Source organism: Malaya genurostris, chromosome 3, assembly GCF_030247185.1.
Source record: "Malaya genurostris strain Urasoe2022 chromosome 3, Malgen_1.1, whole genome shotgun sequence".
Taxonomy (NCBI): domain Eukaryota; kingdom Metazoa; phylum Arthropoda; class Insecta; order Diptera; family Culicidae; genus Malaya; species Malaya genurostris.
The window spans coordinates 267,447,222-267,468,991 of NC_080572.1; the positions used below are offsets into that span (position 1 = coordinate 267,447,222).

The 21,770-nt window shown below is 38.1% G+C and overlaps 1 protein-coding gene across 1 annotated transcript; it reads right to left on the minus strand.

Moving 5' to 3' along the window:
* Window positions 1–374: 374 nt before the first annotated feature.
* LOC131435172 (JNK-interacting protein 1) lies at window positions 375–21,633 on the minus strand. Its single transcript, XM_058602790.1, has 5 exons — window positions 21,285–21,633; window positions 10,618–10,997; window positions 9,828–10,549; window positions 3,274–3,458; window positions 375–3,211 (listed from the first exon to the last, which is right to left on the minus strand). Exons 1-5 carry the CDS (start codon window positions 21,365–21,367, stop codon window positions 3,139–3,141), a joined length of 1,443 nt encoding a protein of 480 aa, XP_058458773.1. The 5' UTR covers window positions 21,368–21,633; the 3' UTR covers window positions 375–3,138.
* Window positions 21,634–21,770: the final 137 nt, after the last annotated feature.

Sequence of the window (21,770 nt, forward strand, 5' to 3'; positions counted from 1 at the left end):
ATGGTTGCGAAACTATTCGTTCAACCAACACCATTTCAAAAATTTATTGACAATGGCTTTTAAACGCACCAAAAAGCCTGTGTTGCTGCAGACTTTATTGGCTGAGGAGTTTTGGTCATCACAAATCAGAACAAATTGGCTTAAGTGGCATGGTTCTCGATTCTGATCACACAGCAAGAACAGAGAGGTGGATCGATCAAATGGAGCTAGACTTATCTAGTATTAATACGTTGAGTGGTTGACAAAGAGCGATTTTGAACCGAGTTATTCGAAGACGTTTACTTGATCCAACGAATTACATCGTAGGACTAAACTGATTGATAAGATGAGTGGAGTTCTTCAACTAGGAACTAGTTGGTTGTAACACAAACCGGTTTTAAACCTCATTCGCGATTGCAGCTTTATTATTCATAATTTTATTGTTCTGCCCTTTGCTCGCATCGAGTGAGTTTGCTATAGTTTATTGCAAGAAAGAGAAAATCGGTTGCATCTTTCGCAAAACATTTCCAGTTATTTGGTTTCGTTTACATGTTTTCTACCCACTATTTGTAGCACATGACTGTTGTGATTTTCGAAAGAAGAACTATACTTATTTGTGTTGTTGTTTGTCTAAAAATTTGTTGTTTGGTATCTCTGTAAGTTAGCTTAGCCGGAGCCTGCAAATGGAGTTGTGATCGTACTGTTTCTGCTTTATCCAGTGCCAGCATCCTTCGCCGGTACTTTTTTTTTAAACAATGTGATGCTGATTGAAATACTGATACTGTTTCTACAGAACCCCGACATCGGTGAGAAAGAAAATTGTTTGCTGTTATCAAACTCCTCTAGCATACTGTCTATAAAATCATGGCAACTGTAAGGGAGTTGTTATTCTCATTCGAGGATCCATTACTTCATGTAGAATATAGAATGTAGAATATTTGAGCTGCTCGTTCGATTTTGGAAATCACTCGGACATGATTGTATAGCTAATATGCACCGGGTTCGGAAACAAAGCGTAGTTCAAAATGGTTACGATTTCTTATAGTTAACTCAATCATCTTTAGCAATAGTTTTTTACAATCATTTTATAACATTAGTGGAGTAAACCTCTTGTTGTTTTACGGTATGTTTCATTCTAAAAAATTGAACATACGATTTTATGTGGTAATGCTCTCGTGTAGTTTTCAGATTGTTTTTTTTTTTGACGATAACATTTTTAATTCTTATAATATCATGAAATATTTATTGTGTAACTGTATATTTCTGCATTCGTTCATTTTATCTCTGTTCCTTCAGTCACGTGTTCGTTCTAATCTCATCCATTTTACTTGCATTGTCCCGCTCATATGTTACACATAAAAAGCTGCTACTTTTAAAGAAAACCTACCAAAAAAATTATCAACACAACAATAGACTAGCGAGTATTTATATGTTTAAAAAAATAGGCATAACTAATGTCGTTTTCGCTTGATGCCAAACCTAACTCAGTTTTCACCCTAACTGCTGTCAAACCGTTAGTTTGAAGCTGGTTTCGAACCTAGTTTCAACGTTGTTGAAACTAGGTTATCTAGTCAGTTTCGAATCTGGATTTTGTATCAGGTTTGCTCAAATCCCCGTTGCTAAGTGCAAAATCAACACAGTTTCGTGAAAAGTGTTTTTTTGATGAAACTACCCTGGGTCAGTTTCAGTTTTCTAAAGCGAAAACGACATAAGCAAAATCCGTTCTGGAATATCACTTTGCTCCCTAGTGCGCGAATCTGAAGGAAGAATGTTAACTAAAATGACAAATAAAAGGCTTGCTTCGATTACCATAGCTTTGACGGCCGACTTCGCATCAGTTATCAGACCCAGTAGGCAAATGTTGTTGACCTCAAGTTTCGTATTCCACCGAACGGTTCAACAATATGAGTGGTATTTTTGCTTCCGAACACCGCGAAATCCTGCGTCATAAAAATATACACTTTTTCTTGTTTCTGCTTTACAAATTTAGTCTAGTATGTACAGAAATAACTACACGCTAACATTCAGCTACGTTATTCATGGTTTTATATACTGTTTGTCCAAGTGTTTAAATATTTTAGTTTTATTTTATAATTATTGTTTCAAGAGTTCCATAAGAGTGTTGTTGTTTATGACGATAGGTTTGCTTACTGATGCGGAAAATGGTGCAATTGAATGTTTTGTTTTCAATATATAGAACAGAAATTAGGGCTTTTAGCTGGATCAATCAGTTTTTGTGAGAATTTTTTGAGAACGAAATAGGAAGTATTTGTAGCATTGAAATGAACTCCAATCAAATTTAACAGAGTCGCGAAAATGTGCTTCTTGTTGCCATTTTACTGAATAATTATCACCAAAAGTAGTTTTAAGATAATATATGCTTTCTAAAAAGAAACATTAGGAAATCAAAGGAAAACCCAAAAACTCAGATTTTGATAGCCACAAGTATGCTTGCACAACTGTAATATTGTCAAAACATAAAGAATAAAACCTGTGATAGTTTTATTCAAGAAAGCAAAAAATAAGTGAACCGCGTTCAATGTTAAATTGAGTCAATGAAACTCAACAGTTGAACATATAATACTTACTATTGAATAGCTGTAGCTTATTTTCTGTACTTAGAACCAGTTGAACAAAAATTAGGTTATTGAACGAACCTCCGGAAGTTAGCTGGAAAGTACTCAAAGCTAAGTGGTTTTTCGGTTTCGTGTAAAATTGAAAAATATCGTATATATTTAAAGGTTTGCAGCTCATGCGAACTATAATCTCTTGAGTCAAAAAGACGCAGGACAAAAATTAGGCATCAGCATCAGCAGATTAAGTATCGTAATTTTCATTGCGATCTGGATTTTTACTACAAATACCTCTCAAAATCGAACCTCGGTTCGAAAGATTCTTTGCCTGAATAACTGATATTTCCACATCCATTCTGAGATCAATGTCATTTTAATTTGATAAAAGGCGAAATCTAGATAAAAAACTAATAACTCTTGGAATGTTCACTATAAAACAAATCTTTGTCATAGTTAGAAACAAGCTTACTACTTTTTCTGATTATATAACAGTTTCAATCAGTTAATAATGAATCCTTTACAAAATACTGAGCCGCACTTTTTGTTTCTGTTGTTCCCCTCAGTGAACTTAGCTGTAGTGTGTAGCTTACTCTATGTAAATGTCCTCGACTGGATATGCTGTTTCTATGAACTTCTGGTAGAACCGCTGAAATGCTCTCCTGAAAAAATAAGCCAATTTTAGTACTGGTGGTATGCTGGATGAAACCTTGGAGCAACATACCCGACGGCCTCGGCAACCGGTCTTGTCGATTCGGTACCCTGGAATACGTGACAAGCGAAGCGCTGCGCCGTGGGATGCTTCGTGATGAACCCGATGTAACGGTGGTCCCGCGGGTGGAACGCACAGAAGGACACATTCTTCAGCGAGTAGAAGTAATCGATGCACGGTCGTTTGTCCTTTTTGTTCTGCGTAATAGATGAAAATTAATTTTAAATTGTAAATGTGGTGAAAGCAAAAATCCGAATTCAGTCGATCGTTTTGGCCATAAGATAATTCGCTGTGTTTGGTGGGACCAGTGTGGCGTGGTGTATTATGCGTTATTGGCAAAGCTTGCAACTCTAAAACACAAAATTAATTCGGAAATAATTATCTACTCCACAAAATTAATTCGGAAATAATTATCTATCATCTACTCCCATCGATATGTGCAAACATGAGTGCACCCGATTTTTTTAGAGACACACTCAGAGACATCCGCATAACACTTCCGGTTCTGGAATTACAGGCTGATAAGTGTATTAATCACTTGCCGAGTAGCTCTTCGCTAATTGTAAATATGTTGAAAAAAAAACTCGTCAAATACACCTCTAATGAAAATGTTATTTTGGGGGAGTTTCCATGATTTTCCTGAGATATGGGTGAAAGTGAAAATATAACATACATAATTTGATAATTATTTTTCGCTTCATTCAAATATCATATACACCTCACTATTTGGTATCAATACTGCTCACTGGTGGTGAAGAACGAGCAACAAGGCAATTGTAAACAAGTAGAAGCCAGAGTGAGCAATGTTCCAGGTTTATCTCATTTCAACAGACACTCTAACAAACCAGATCTTTGTCAGATTTTGAAGATTCCACCTGATTTTCAAATATTCTGCAAATGATTAGTATAAACTTTATGTCTGTTTAGGGCATCAAGTTTCTATGCACGAGATCTTAATTTTCTAACGAGACGAAGACGAAATGTAAAGAAGCAAATGAAACTTTTTTTGTTAGCTTGGATGCTGCATATTCTTTCTTGCGAGAGGACCAGCTTCTTAATCCACCATTTCTATCGTTTCTTGTCATTCAAATATTCTTCATTGGGCTTATTTTGACAAAAAATTTTGGTAGATCCAATAATTACTAGATTGATTCGACTAGTTCACAAAAGTGTCTTTTAGCGATTAGGTCACTCTTTCGGTTATAACTCCGAAATCGAAAGTCTCCACCGTGATCTACTTCTACTCGATTCGAGGTAGACATTTTTTATCTAGCTTCCTAACACTATCAAAATAGGTTGAGGCATCATGGAGCCAAACACTCTGTCAGTTACATAACTTATAAAATTCTATCTCTCTGTTCCACAGCCCCCCATTTTTTCCGGATCCGAATTTCGGTGCTGGAGTAACTGATGCAATACGCAAAAAAAGAAAACAAAATGCACTCGAATTTCTCAGAGACTGTTGGACAAATTTTTACGAGCTCAGGCGCAAATGAAAAGTCTTTCAATTCCATGGAATCGCATTGAAATTTATCAGGATATGACTCCCGGTTCTGGAATTACAGGCTGAAAAGTTTTGGTTGTAATCAAAATGGTTGTAAACTAAATGAAGTACAATATACCTAACAAGCCAAAGAATGGAGTAATCTTTAAAATTCTGAGACACGATGTATTTCATTTTGATTACATCCAGATATATGTGTACTGGACAAAATATATTAGAGTGGCCGAAATACCTCCGCAACCCTTTAATTCTTCAGTTGTACAGGTTTGGTTAATTGATGACCTCAGTTTCGCGGTTCCGGAGAATATACTTCAAACTGTAACTTATTCCAATTTCTCAATTGGATCAAATGGATCGATTTTTACAAAATTAGATTCAAATGAAAGGTATTATAGTACAATAATTATGTTTGAAATTGCGACACTGCAAAAAAAGGAATTCTTTTCAACTTGACTACAAATTGTAAAGGCTATGCTGGTTTATATAAAAATGAGTTTTCTTGTTCTTATTCAGGTTTTTGATGAATCTCAAAAAAGCAACAAATGCTGTAATAAACAATTATTATAATGATAATAAAACTATTAAAAAAAAGCAATCATCAAGCATGTTATGCTGTTGATTAAAAAATATTCCCCAATTTAGCTCGAAGGAACAGGAGCGCAGGTTATCGCAACACCAATTCAAACGTGCCTGCTGTGTGTTTGAGACATGCAAAATGCTGCGCACTAGCCCGTCTATAAATCGAATAAATACTAAATAGCGTTTTATTGATTTTAATCTAAATGGTGCAGTGTAATCAACAAACTGGAATGAAAATAGCCCTTCGTCACTATAAGCAATATTTGGAATGTGGAAAAAATATTGTTGTTCATATTGACGAGAATCGAAAACATCGCAGTCATTATTTTTCAGCAGCGATTCAGTTGCGAATTTATTCAGTAGTGATTTTTTTATTGATGGAAATATGATTATTAAATCTTGCACGAATCACTTCGGCGTCGAACTGAACCGTAGTGTAAAATCAGCATCGAAATATCATCGGAGACTCTTGAGCTGATTTTTTTACGAGTGATAACGAAATAAAGTTCTTCTGATCATGATTTTACCAATACAATTGAGAATATTTTTTTAATGGTGTTTCTACAAATAGTATGTAATAGCTTTCAAATTCAATTACCTATGACTCCATATAAAGCTAATGATTTGATGGTTTTGATTTCTGGTTTCGAAATGGCAACTGCTTGACTATTCCAATTTATTGGATTTTTTAGGTGAATGCCAAAAAAAACCGACTGCGGTTATATTAGGGGAGACCAGGGCTAAATCGAACAATTTAAATATCTTATAAACCAGCATACATCGCCATCCATGGAACATGTTAGCTGGAAGTATTTATGCTGTTTTTTTTCAAGTTCTCTGATTTTTTGGGTGTATTCTATTTATATACATCGTTACAACAGTCTGGTTAGTGCTATTGAAGTTCATATCTTGCTGAATTCAAAGATTATTGAGTGTTTTCGATTATGTGGAAAATAACATTATTATTGCCTCTCGAAAATGAATTTTCAGTGCGGGGCTAACCCGGACGCATAATTTCCGACTTAAAATTCTTAACACATTCCTAAATATTAATTTCTATACTGCTATTCTATATTATAGGGGGTGTTTTTTTAGGAGGTTTGTTTTTCCAACAGGGATAACTCCATTGTCTGAAAGTTTTTTTTAACAGTGTGAAGTGACGTCTCCACTCTGTATTGTTTGGCAAATTATCATGAATAGATTAACTCCAGAACAACGTTTCCAAATCGTGGAAATTTATTTCAAAAATCAATGTTCAATTAAAACTCTTTATAGAGCACTTCGCGAATTTTATGGTGCACATAATTATCCGTCTGAGACCACGATAAAGAGCCTAATCACCAAATTCTGTTCTGCGTTTACTCTTGTGTATGCCAAGCCATAGACAAAAAAGAGAGCAGAAAGCGTACAGAAGAAAATATTACTGTCGTACAGGTCAGTGTAGAAGAAAGTGACAATTTATCGATTCGTCGTCGTGTGCGAGAAGACTTTGTCCACCATTTATGAAAAATTTGGCGTAAAGATTCGGGTTTGATGCCACACAAAATTCAATTTGAAGTAAGAATTAAAACCACACGACCAACTCGTCACTTTCCAACACGAACGCCTCCAAAAAAGGTTCTTTTCAGAACCATCATTATTTTATTTTAATAATAGTTCGGCTGAAAAGTTCGTATCGTTTAATAGAAACACACATTTTTTTGCCAAAATTCGTTTCTATTATTCAACATAATTGCCATCAGAGGCGATACAGCGATTATAGCGATCTTCCAACTTTTCGATTCCATTTTTGTAGTACGATTTGTCCTTTGCCTCAAAATAGGCCTCAGTTTCAGCGATTACCTCTTCATTGCTTCTAAATTTTTTACCAGCGAGCATTCTCTTGAGGTCTGAGAACAGGAAAAAGTCACTGGGGGCCAAATCTGGAGAATACAGTGGATAAGGGAGCAATTCGAAGCCCAATTCGTTCTATTTCAGCATGGTTTTTATCGACTTGTGACACGGTGCATTGTCTTGATGAAACAAAACTTTTTTCTTCTTCAAATGAGGCCGTTTTTTTGAAATTTCGTCCTTCAAACGCTCTAATAACGCTATATAATAGTCACTGTTGATGGTTTTTCCCTTTTCAAGGTAGTCGATGAAAATTATACCATGCGAATCCCAAAATATAGACGCCATAACCTTACCGGCCGATTGTTGAGTCTTTCCACGCTTTGGGTTCGGTTCATCGCGTGCAGTCCACTCAGCTGACTGTCGATTGGACTCCGGAGTGAAGTGATGGAGCCATGTTTCGTCCATTGTTATATATCGACGAAAAAAATCGGTTTTATTTCGATATAACAGCTCCAAACACTGCTCAGAATCATCAATTCGTAGTTGTTTTTGATCGATTGTGAGCTCACGCGGCACCCATTTTGCACAAAGCTTTCTCATATCCAAATATTCGTGAATAATATGTCCAACACGTTCCTTTGATATCTTTAGGGTGTCAGCTATCTCGATCACTTTCGCTTTACGGTTATTGAAAATCATTTTGTGGATTTTTTTCACGTTTTCATCGGTAACAGCCTCTTTTGGACGTCCACTGCGTTCATCGTCTTCGGTGCTCATATGACCAGTACAAAATTTTGCAAACCACTTACGAATTGTTGCTTCGCCCGGTGCAGAGTCTGGATAACACTCATCAAGCCATTTTTTGGTACCGGCGGCACTTTTTTTCATCAAAACGTAGTGTTTCATCAACACACGAAATTCATTTTTTCCATTTTTTTCACAATAACAAAAGTAGCTTCACTCAAAATGCAATATCTCACTTACTAATAACCAGACAGCTGTCAAATTTATACACGTATCTTTTGAAGGTTGATACTAACTGAAAATGGTATGGATTTAATTCTAGTGGAGCCCTCTCATAGAAACGATACGAACTTTTCAGCCGATCTGTTAAAGACTGGTTATTCCGTAATATTTAATTATGTGTCAAAATGTTTAATGTAACTAATCTGTACTTTAGTTTAGGTGTATCGTTTCAAAATTCTAGTGGTGAAGAATGGGAAAGCTTGCACAATTCACAAAATCGATCAACTAATTCAAGGATGGCTTTTATCGTATCAAAGAACGCTCTCTACCAACTCTTCACACGATTCAATCAGTGCCACCGAAGAGAGACGGATATCATCGCAGCAACAAAAAAAACCGGCATGGTTCATTTAACATAGAATGGACACCAGTGCGAGAGCTAATTTCTCTCGATGACCCGTTGAGCATCACGGGTTAGCACGCTGCTATGGGAATTTTCTCTGAAGCAACAAACAGTCGCTTATTCTCGTTTCGCGATCCGATTCTATATGGGCAGTTGATAATTGCGATAGAATCATTTTACTATTGCCGCTGATTCTATTTATATGCATATAACCTTTGTATAAGTTGTGTCTATGAAAATGTATGTGAATGATCCACACAAGGGTTTTGAAATATGGCAACCTAGTATGGGAATCATCATCATCGATTCGATTATCTGCGATTCCCTCTTGCTAAATACCACACAGCACCGATCATTACCAGACTGTAATTTTTTAAGGGCCGTGAAATACTACGAATATGAAGCGGAGCGAAGAAATGTAGATAAATTCTCTCACGGTTCATGCATTAAGAGACACGAGTTTTTGTAGCATCTTCTACCGGATTGAAAATTTGTATACAATGTAGATAAATATCGAGCAGCTTCTGTCAAATTATCGGCAATCACCAACACTGAACTAATTGATATTCGTAAGAGTGTCAATTTTCTTTGTATTTACGACATCCAGTTATGTCTCTGGCATCACACACCCGTGTCTTTTTTTGTGCCAAAAGTCTTAGAATTACATGAAAAATCGTTTGAAAAGAATCGACTTTTTGTATCTTTTTCATGTAATTCTACGAAATTCAGCATCAAAATTTTTTTTTTTCGATTTCGGAAATTTCAAGTTTTTCCTCAAAGATGATTTTTCAAGACCGAAAATTTTTAAAGCTTAACCGCCAGGTAGAACCCCTTACCCATATTCGATTCAGCTCAAAATTTGCATGGGATCTTTTTTAGAAGTGCTAAAACTTTTGAGCACTACCGTTTTACGAAATTAGACGTGATCAAAAATATTGGCGCCCTTATATATATTAGAGCGGTAAAAAAACAAAGTGCTCTGTCGTTTACGTCACGTATGAGAGAGGCACCATTGCACCACTACATGGATCAAACCAGATTTTTTATAAACAATTGTCACGTAGTCGCTTCTTTCCGACTCGCTTTGCTGCTAAGAAGCAAAACTAGATTAAAAATGTGCGTTAGTTGAAACAACGCGAGATTTTCGAACCAATGCTTTGAACATAGATAGCTGATCTCATTTTAATATACATTTCACTACATATGAGAAGAATAGTACAGTATTTCCACTGCTCTTATTCGGATCTGCGATCAACAAAAAATTTCACATCAACCACTTACCCTCGAACGATCCACCATCCGCAAACCCTGATCCGAGATCTCCAGAATACATGCCTGTGCCTTCGGTGATGCGCCACCGTCGCTGCCATCGGCAACGATCTTCTTGACGGCCTGACAGACCACTCCGGTGCCCTTGTGGGCCAGAGTTTCTACGGAACCCATATAACCGAGCAAATATCGTTCCCGTTTCATTTCCGCTGTCGTCGGGTCAAAATCATTGTAGTCCAAATCGACGGCATAAGCCGAAGGAAAGATTCCCTGCCGGCCGGTACGCAGATTAACTCCTTCGCACCACAAATCTTCCGCCTCTTTCTGCACATAGATCGGATCGCCAATTTCTATATCGATTTCGTCGTGATGCCGTGGGACGAACTTGTGCAGTCCTCGATGGGTCGCTTCTAGCATTTCAATCTGACTGTACGGAACACCACCGAACGGAGCAGGGAACGGTGACGTGACGGGGGAGGTTTCCTGTGGTGCCTGTGGGGACATACTTTTGAAGTCATTCGGTGAGTGTACGGTGCTGTGACCGCTGTCCACATCGCCTAAGCTTTGGAGCCGATCCGAATCCGGACTGGAATCTTCGTCCAGCAGATAGCTGCACTTGAGTGCTAGCAGTGAATTTTGCTTCAGGAATGTTTGCTGTGGATTGGTCTTACGACAGGCATTCAACTCATCGGCCAACGATTGCTGTCCGGTGGACAGTAACTGCAGTACGGAAGCTGAAATAAAAAGAAAAAGGGTCTTGTGTTTATTGATCGGCTGACGATTGGTGAGAGCGGTCACTTACATTTTTTATCCTTTGGAATTTCCGGAAGCTTACGCCGACGTCGCTCGGCCTGTCCCGGAATCCACGGTAGCGAACTGGTCCGTGACAGCTGTGAGGCCGTCGTATTGCACAGGGCTAGCTGCATGTGATTCTCTGCTGTCCCGGCAGTATCCGTTTTACAGACCAAGATCGCCGTAGTTCTCAGCCCATCACCCATCTCGTCATCCTCGGCACTGCTGCTGCTGATAGTCGAAATGGTTTGCAGAATTTGCTGTGTTTTGCTCGGAGTACCCTTCGGTAGTGGAGCACCGGCATCGTTATCCTCGTTATCCTCGTGATCCGAATCATCGCTGCTCTTCGTTGACGGTGTGTCATCGTCTAGTTCAACATCCGGTACCAAACTGCGGTCGAGAAAGAAAGTGGGAAATGAATGAAATTTTCGGATTTAAATTCGTTAAAATGGGGAGCCTGCAGGTCGGTTAATTAAAAAGCAATTTGTACGGCCACCGAAGAGAGATTACGCGCCAAAGAACAGTTTCGTAACATTTAGCCTACCGCCCTAGATAAAATTCACTGACTGTGCACAATGAGAAAATTAACATTTGGTTTGGAAAACGAGAAATTCGTTCCACAATTTTCAATTGCAGAATGACTCATTTAAAATAATTATTTACCGTAGTACCATAAGACTTATTTTGCTGCAGTATATTTCAAAGTTATTGACATTTTTAATTCCCAAATTTTTTCCGAAACTAATATCAATGTTCTAGAAGATTGCATGATGGTTATTTTCGTAACTGAGATATAAAACATATGCTTTCTGTTTTTTTCTTATTAATGCCATATTTTGTAGAGTATCTCCATGTTAAAAATATGGTCTGAATATGACAACGTAAGTCGTAGCTCTTTTAATTAAATTTAAATCCACAAAAAAAAAAAACACTTTGGAACTTTTAACAAGCGTAACGTACCATGTTGAACAAGCATATGGATTACACAAAAAAGAGCATTTTGATGTACAGAAAAACTGGAATTGTGAGCGAGCGTGAAAGCAGAAGCGGAACTTGGAAAATATGACGGACCGTACACTGGCTGCTTGCCGTTTCAACCCTACTTAGTTCTGACGAGCAAGAGCAAGTTTTTCTTTTGACGTTAATTTACTCCTAGTGAGCCGCCGGTAGTCAGCCTATTGTCGAATAATGAAAAACAGACTTGCTTCCATCAGGTACAGGCGTGTCCTTGACATTGCCTTTCTTTCTTTTTTTGATACGAAATAGTGCCACCTTCTGTTTTCTACAATCAACGAATCGGCGTGCGAAATAATGGTTATAGCTGTGCTTCATAAAACAAAAGTTGTGCCGTCAGGAATTGCCAAGGGAAATGACGATAGAACCGGAATCTGGTGTGACAATATGGCAGTTTAGAGCGACTCTTAAAAGTTGTATCATGAAATTTAGCAAGTTATCAAGTGAAAGCGAACTCAGATTTTTCGAAGCAAAATCTTTGCGCCGGTGATGTTTGAATTGAATAAAATTTGAAGAACTCTTCTTTTATCCGTCACTAGCGCATTCTAAATTTACACTTGTACTTTTTTGTTCCATTTAATTCTACTATATTAATTTTATTTAACGTCACTACACCTTAACAAAAGTCACTAAACTTTCGCAGAAGTCTAACTAACGAATGAAAAGTGAATAGCTTTGAACCGTGTATATTTTTGTTGAGAACAAACCTCTAGATGGTCCAACGCCAAATTTCTTGACAAGCTATCCACTAGTGTTTAAATAACAGCTGATTGAGTTCTAGTTCTAGTTTTCATTTCAAGCTATGGAAAAAGACGCACCAGCGCATTCATGCATAAAAGCAACGGTGAAATTGAGTGATTTGCGGTTCGAATTGGTTCACCACTCTTCGTATTCTCCAGATCTGCCCCCAGCGGCTATTATCTATTTCCAAACCTGAAAAGGATTCTTCAGGGAAAGAAATTTTCGTCGAATGCTTACTTTACTATGAGGCGCCTTTTCAAAATTAGAAGAGCAGAACTTAATCGTGAATATCTCGACTTTTATCAACGGCAGCAGCATAATTTTTTCACTATTTCATCAGAAATACGATCAGAAATTTAGGATAATATTTTCAACAGGATCAGGGTCATTTAGCCGAAAGCCGTTTTGCCGGTAGGTTCATTTCGCCGAAAGCCATTTCGCCGAAAGGGTCATTTCGCGATTCTTGCAATTGTCATAATATTATAATTGGAATTGATTTAAAATAAACACAAATGATATTGATTCATGAGCCTCAGAACGGAGTTTCCAAGGAAACTTGTTGACGATTAGCCCCTAAGCAATTGCATAGGTGTATCTATCAAGAAATTGTATGTGGTATTTTCCGTTTACTAAGTGCAAAAATATCTAACGCGGCTTCGCCATATCGATTTGATTCGTGTGCTGTCCGACCTCGCTCCCGCTCGTTCGGATCTAACTAAAGCAAAGAAATCTAGCTTTGAGTAGACCGGGCAAACGAGGCGGTTACAGGTTTGTATGCAAGAGGCCGCCGCTTCCGACGGCGGGTTGGCGGCCAACTCAACCAGGATCGCCTCAGGGGCTTTATGCCGCCGAGTCATCTTGGCTTCGGTTATGTGGCTGCGCAACATCAGTTATAAAGGAGGCATAATGGCACAAAAAATTATATGATGTATTCGAGAATACCCTTTCGGCGAAATGTCCTTTTCGGCGAAATTACCCTTTCGGCGAAATGACCCGTTCCTTTTTCAACAGTATGAGATCATCACAAACAAATTAAAAAATAGAGTTTTCTCAAACTTCGGGGCGAGAAGACGCATCCAACAGCGGCATCGGAGCGCGAATCTTCTGCATGGTCGAAAACCCTCAAACGTTCAGGTAGCAACTCTCATTCGCTTTTCGGTAGTCGTGGCGAGAAGTCGTCGTCAAGTTCAAGAACTAAATTGCAACTGAATTCTGAGGCTGTTCTAAGTTCTAAATTGAGTTCTTGAACTCAGGTCCAGTCGCTAATTGCTAAAATTCTTCGAATCGGTTCTTTTTAGAACCATTAATATATGCTCGAAGAACTACGCGAAATTTCACGTTACTATACTATTTACAGCCCTTTTTCCATCCAGTTGTAGTTCGTAGTTAATGTAGGAACTTCTGTTAATTTGCCATGTAAAATGCATACCGACTCAGTTTAGGTGTATCCTTTCAAATTCTAGTGATGAAGAAGGGAAACGCCTTAAGGGGGGCTGGCATAGCATGATGGGTTAGTCGATGCCCTCCATGCAACCCACCTGGGTTCGATTCGCAACCGCGCACATAGGGTCAGAAAGTTTTTCTGGTCTGAAGAGGCGAATGACTTTAAGGTTAAAAACCTCTTTAATCGAAATAAAACAAAAGCTGGCACATTTCACACTATCGATCAACTAATTGATATTCGAAAGTAAGAAAAAAGCGTTTCAGTTTTATTCGTATTCAGTTATGTCTTTAACATTACCCACCCGCTTTTTTTTTTAAAGGGCATCGAAATGTTCTCGACTTTTTCTTTGTTAGGTCCTGGATTTCTCATTCCAGGTAGTAGTACAGATACGTATTTCGGAATGTATTCTATATCCTTCACCAAGGTAAGTAAGTGATGAAGGATGCAAAAAGCATTCCGAAGTTCTGTCCAGTTAGAATCCGGAATTACGTATTATATTGCAGAGGCACGGAAAGTGACCGCTGCAAGAATTTCTTTACAGCGGTTTGTTTACCTATGTTCTGTGGTATAAATTTCACGGTGTTTCGTGCAGTGAGTCAAAAGTTATTTTAGATGGAAACCGACAAAAAATTCTGCACACTCACTTTGATAATCGAACGTGATCCGCAATAAAAAACTCTTAAAAACGTTGATAATCGCCAATTCAACCGTGCTCAAACGTTTCAGGGAGCGAAAAAGCGTGGGTCGAGTGGTTCAAGGTAATCGTCGTAGTGGGACATGTGACCGCAAGCTGAACCAGAAGGTGTTGAGAACCGTCAGAGCAAACCCTGGACAATCAGATAACAAAATCTCACAAAAATACGCTGCTGCTCGTAGTACCGTTCAAAGAGGTCGTTTGACGAAGTACCAAGGTTGGCTGCTCATCAACGATGAAACCTACGTTAAAATGGGATTCGGACAGCTTCCTAGCCCAAAATTCTACATTACGATGGCACGAGAAGATGTTTGAGCTTGCTTTTATGCACAAATTTGCCCAAAAAACTGATGATTCGGCAAGGGATATGGAGCTGCGGAGCAAAGTCCAAAGTGTGAATAATACGATGAACTCGAAGCTGTACAAGGAAGAATGCCTCACAACCCGCTTAATACCTTCCATTAAAGCCCATAAAGGACCCGTGATATTTTGGAAAGATTTGGCGAGTTGCCACTACAGCCGGGAAGTCATCTAGTGCTACTGCGATAACGTAGATTTCATCGATTTAAACATAAATTCACCAAACTGCCCGCAGTTCCAGCCCATCGAGAGATTTTGGCCAATAATGAGGCGGAAGCTTAGGAAAAGTGGAAAACGGCTCGGGACGCGACTCAGATGACCAAAATGTGGAACATACATGTCATTTTTCTACTGAACTTGAGTGGACGAAGCTCTGCCGCGCAGAGCGTGGCGCTTTATCTCTGGCTTCATCCTAAGAAGTATTACCGAATTCGCGTAGAAAATAATTATTAATTTAAATAAATAAATAATTGTATATTCTATGCGTTAAAAGCGAAAAATCCATTCTATTCTATTCCGGAATTACAGATTATTGAGTATGTAAGCCTTCAAGTGTGTGTTTTTAATAAGTGACAATGTAAAAAGCAGTACATACTTTTAAGCGATTCAGTGCGATTTGGAATTTGGAATTTCGCTGGTTATTTCTCGAACAAATTAAGTTCGAATACGGGAAAGAGTGTTCAATAATTTCTATACATAACTCTTATCGAATTCTCAAACAATCTTCTTAGTAACGATCAAAAACTACAAAACAGAACCCACGAAGAAGTCTCAGAAAGAACTAGGACGATTTTCACTGGAATGGAATCACATTGTTTCATAGATTTCTATTAAATTACAGTTAAATCTTTTTGTATTTAATTTCAGCCAGTTCCGAAAAAAAAACAGGATAATGAAATAGGGGTCAACCATTTTTGTGCATAGGAGAGTTATATGCATTTTTAGGTATACTCTTTGTTGTTGTCAGTGAATCGAAAACGAATTGATATTTTGGAACAAATAAGCGCAAGCAGATCGTGACAATTCGAGGAAGCCAAATTGGGCGAATAAGATGGGAGAAGCAATTGGATCTCTAAATTGTCGATGGTAGCGATGCACTTATTTGCCAGCGCATCGTCGATTTTTTCGGTATTCAATCACTCCACTAATGCACAATCATACTTACTGTCGAAGGTTTAATTTTCATTTTTCAAGGTAGCTCATGAAAAGTATACCATGACATTCCCAGCAAACCGATGACATGACCTGTTAGACTCATTGAGCCTCTCTAGATCACTTCTGGCTGTTATCTGGCATGTAATAATTGATCCCAGTTTCGTCTATAGTTACCATTCCACAACAAAAGTCCAACCGAATCTGTATCAGCATAGCCAAACATGCTCCCAAAGTGCGCTCGCGTTTGTCTGTTTAGTCCTAAGAAAGCATCCACGACATCCAGAGGATACCTTAGCTAGCACTAGATTCATAGCCTATCATAACTTTTGTCTAATTTCCTTTGCCGTTATTTAATATTTCAAGGAATGAAAGACAAATGAATAATTAATATTTGATATTTTAGGGAATGAAAGAACGTGGATTTAACACTGACTGCAAGCAACGCTAGTTATTCTAAGACCGATATTGGATCTGCAATTTGCAAATACTAATAATAAAATTATTTAGCTTTGACCCCAACACATTGACCAGAAAATAAGAACAAAAAAAAAAGAAATGTGTGAATTATTTTTGAGTTTGAGTTACGACACTAAAACTACTTCGAGTATTTAGCTTTTAATTTCCATTATCAACTAGTATTTTAATTTCAACCGCTAAGCAAATGCCATGTAGATGTTAGGTGGCAATGATAGTTCAATTTAAGTCGCCAATACACTGATAAGTCGATGATGAGAATTGACGAAAATTAAATCGTATAATTGTTTCGCCAATTAGACTACCCTGCATATGAAAACTCACGAAGAGGAAGTCCAATTGACTAGAAGTACCAAGCATGCATCACTGTAATTGGCCATCACAGTCCTATACCTCGAAAATTGTGACTGATATTTTTCAGTTGTGATTTTCAGATTAAACTATCATCGATCAGAAAACTCACTGCAGAAAAGCTCAGTATTTATTTTTTGCAAACGCGATTTTCACTGAAACTGATTTCATATGGCAAAAAATCAGCTATGGAAAGTTCACTAGCGAACGTTCTGTTCGATGATATTTAGGAAAAAAGTTCGCACATTGAATATATCTGATATGATTCTCGAAAAGAAGATTTTTGGGAAATGAATTTCCATAGCTGTTATATCTCAACCTTTTGCAGAATACATGATGAATAAATTCGCCGTTTTATTGGGTTTAATCTAAATAGTGCACTATTATCAGACAGTTGGACTTCAAACAGCCTTTCGTCGCTATAATCACTATTTGGAATGTGGAAAAAAATATTGTTGTTCACATTAACCACCCCACGTGCATCGAAAATATTGCAGTCATTACATCTCAGTTGAGAATTTATTCAGTAGAGATTTTATCATTGCTGAAAATATAATAATAGAATCTTCCACGAATCACTTCGGTGTCGAACTGTAGCGTAAAGGAAATTCAGCAACGATATATCATCGGTGACTCTTCTCCCTTTCGATTATCTCTTTAGCGATATTTCTGTGGTTGAAAATTCGTCATCAAGTTTCGCGTGCACAGAAAATCGCTTGGAAACTTCAAGGTTTTGAATATTGTGAATGCTTGTTTCATGAATGGGAATCTCGGGTGTGATTTTTTCAATCACTGAGTTTTGATGTGGAACACATCTTTGTTTTCTATATAGGGGTGCAAATTACAAATTCAAGGGTAAATACAAGTAGAAATATGGTCAGGTTTTGAACACTTACATCTCAGTCAGTTTAGTTTCAATCAGTAATATTATTTCACCAATGGATTAGAAATATTACTACGTATTGATATTAATGATCATAGCCATGTATTTTCAATTATATATCATTGAAATGTTGATTAATAGCTAGCAGTGTCCTAATTTGCCTGCTAAAAATCTCCGACATACCGGATTTTCCTGCCATAGACGACGCTTTTGAAGGAGTAAGCGATATATCAATGGGAAAGCATCGCTCTGATTGGTCAATCGATGTAAAAGTGAAGATGTTGGAAGCACGCGAATCTATAAATATAAGCGAAATAATAGCTAATGTTTCAGTCCTACGTGAAGTATGCCAGAGGTAGGTTGTTGCTAGACAGCAAGACGAAAAGTGCCATAAAACGATTTGAAGCTTTACTTGGTATGCTCTGATCTGTTGTGATGCGAGTTCGGATGAAATTCCATGTTATGTCGTTTTCGCCTCAGAAATTTGCAACTACCCCAAGGTCAATTTTGGTTTATCGATTCAACCGAAATCGCAGAATGGTAGAGAAACTGAACGCTATAAAAAAATCGGCTTGCATTCAAAACTTGAACACAAGCTTGGCGAAGAGAAGCTTAAGCTTGAGCTTGAGCGACCACCCCTGGTTGCTACTTCGTTACTGATCGGGATTAGCTGGAATTGTACAGGGAGTTTCTAGATGATCCGACCTGGGACTGGTGAATCATCCTTCAATGTACATCTTCTGGTAATCCCAGAATTCATTGATCAGTACCGGCGCCGGCCAGGCCCGAACGTAGATCGTCTAAGGAATGGGAAGGGTTGTTAGTCCAACACTTGTTGTTACTAGAGGCCGTATATACTACTGCGCACTCCACAAGTGTCACGGGAGGAGGATATTTGTTAGTAAAAATTTCAGTATTGGTAGTATTCGCGCGCGACTCAGTATGTTCCGGTTTCAAGATGCTCGGATGCATCACTAAACTCACTACCTTCCCGAGTGAACGTTTCAAATATCCTATATTGAAGTCCCGGGAAGTCTTGATTCACAGCTCTTATTCGAGGAAACTAAAGAAAAATTTGCAATATTATCGCGTAAAGAATAAAAACTTCCCTATTTTTATAAATAAAATTACGTGATACAAATTAAAAAAGTGAATAGGATTTAGACAAAATTATTTTATTTATTTATTAAAATTATTAATTAGCTATATTGGTTGATCTGGGCAGCCGGCTACCGAGAAAAATATTAATTTATTGCTTGAAATATTAATATCAAGTGTTTTTTACTATGTATTCAATATACCGATATAGGATATCTCTGTTATTAACTTTGTAATATCAACGAATTTGCGCAATAGTTGATTTTTAACTTTCAATTTATAATCCTGAAAGACAATCAATAACATGGAAGAAGAAAACATTCCAAATAAAACTTTTCTTCGAAGCTAGATGGAAATTGATAGGTTGAATGAAGAGATAATTTAGTAAAACAGAGTAATCAGAAGTGAAATTTTGAAAATATCTGATAACTGAAAGGAAAAAGAAACTCCTGCAATTGTCGCCTTTTACGACATGGAAGCAGGAACCCAGTGGATCTATTCTTGGTTCATTTTTCCGCCGGATTCCACACGGCATCTAGGCTGGTACTGTCCGGTGAGAGCTAATAGGTACTATCAATCTCCTAGTGGACCCCAGCCCCTGCAAGCTTGGCGAAGAGAAGCTTAATATCAAAATCCGTATCGCAAAATCGCAGACAAATAGAGTGTATATTTTGGGTTCGCGTGTTTGGTTTTGGTTCCTAATAAATATCAATCTAAGCAGACTCTCGTGCAGTTGCGGACTCAAAAGTGTGACGATTGATTCTTCCACATCAATGGCTCGATCAACCCCATGGGGCTGATCCTTGTAGTTTTTTTTTAGAAAATCTCTTGAACTGATTTTTACACGAGTCATACTGAAATGAACTTTTTCTGATCATGATTTTCCCAATACTGACAACAAGTCTGTTATCTCCTATTCTGCTTCGCCGCCGACACTGATTTCAGATTTTGTTTTCGTCTATTTTTCTGTATATGGAGTACACATCAGTATCATATATCTACTTGACGATTCGAGATCACAATCGTCTGAACAGTTACAATTACCGTGACGAATACATAAAATAAAAATAGTTTTCAGTCGGATTATTAGCCATAAAATAGTGAAAACAATCATTCAACTATGATTTCCCCGCATTGTCCCCCCTTCCGTTTCGTATCGTACAATCCCAAACATATTCTGTTGCCGTACTGATTCCGCATTTCACTATGCCAAGTTTGAGAATCAGTTGAGTTGCTAAGCTGCACTCGATTTCTCAGTTGTTCTGTTATTTTACAGTTCGAACTAAAAGATCAAACAATTTGCAATAAGACAGGAACATGTCGAAAAATCACCATCGAAAACGAATATAAAGCAACTCAAAAGGAATCCACTAACGCTCCCTTATCGTTCAAGCTTTTCCGGTCCACCTTTTTTCGCTGTTGTCATAATCTTTCACGGTTGGATTACCACAAGCTTCGTAACTCCGTAGTAGATGGACTATATTTTCCCTCGAGGCCAAATTACGTGGCCTCCATTTTATTTAGCAACCACATTCAATCAATGATCAAGATCTAGGATGCATTACGAAACAAATCTTAGATAGTTTGCAAAACATCACCAACCTAGGCTCAATTTGTAACACACGCAAAATCATATTAACGTCAAAATAAAGACGAGCTATCACAATTGGAAATGTCCTAAACAAAATACAAAAGAAAAAAAAACTAACGAGATGAGGTGCCAAATCGTTTACTGTAGCATACGCCTGGAAGTTATTTTATAACCCATCGAACGAAGGGGTGCATCTATTTTGATGACATCAGCAGATCCTGTCATCTCCAGTGCTATCTAGTCTTGCTGGCTGAATGCGCAATGCATATATCTATTGATATGAGTTTCGAATGGTTTTGTAATTGCATATCTTTGAAGAGGCACAGAGAGAAAAATATTTTTTCGATGGTCTGGGATCACTCAAAAGGAATCTGAGCTTTTTCAAGTTTGCCTATTCACACACATTCGCAGATTATGAATGCACAGAGTATAAGTACGTTAACTAAAGTAAAAGAGCCGACGGGACTAGGACTAGCAACATTCTACATGCATGAACATGACCGGAGGTACTTCGTGGGAAATATGATCCAAGCAAAGAAAGGGGATTTATTTTCAACGTGAAACAGTGCGAAACATTTCCATTTTCGCCCTCTAAGCTCTTAAAGAAATTGCCACTTTGCTTGCACCTTTAATAACACTCCCGCTTGAGTTGTTGTGAAACACGAATTGCGAAGTAAAATAAAAGCGACATGATTCACTTTGTCACGATGAGTGGGAAGGCAAGTTCCGTCACAAGGATTGACCTTTTGCAGAGATTCAATTTTCGTTGTGAGGAGCAACAAAAAAAAACAGTTCATCTGCCGTATTGGCAAATAACTCATGTTCAAAAACTCGATAAATCGAACCATTTCAAGTGGGTGGATGCTACTCACGAGTAGAACGGTGCCGGAGCCTTGCAGTAGGTCGGAAAATTATCCAAATTCTGTCGTAGTTCCTCGAAATCCACATCCCCCATCCTGGCAGCAGGATGGAGCCTCACTCCGCACGGTTCGCGATAACAACCGAAATTTCTGTTCTGCTACGATTCGGTCACAAAACTTTACACGTAATTAGCACATTTGGGATGCGGATGGAAAAATCTGTCGATTTTTTCACAGCTTTCTGATTTTCCACAAACCCTGGCTAGCCTGTCAGTTGCAGGCAGGGAGTCCTCCTCACAGACAGTGGCGAAAATTTGCAATTGCTCCCTCTCTCGCAAATACACACGGGAAAACTGTTTGATTCCTACGGCCGTAGTGAGCTGGAAAACCTTACCCTGCGCCCTAGAGCAAGTCCTTTCTCTCGTGTTTCTATGGTCTGTTTTCTCTCGTTGAGTAGCATGGTTTCTGGAAGTGCATCCAATAGTTCCGAACGTTGAT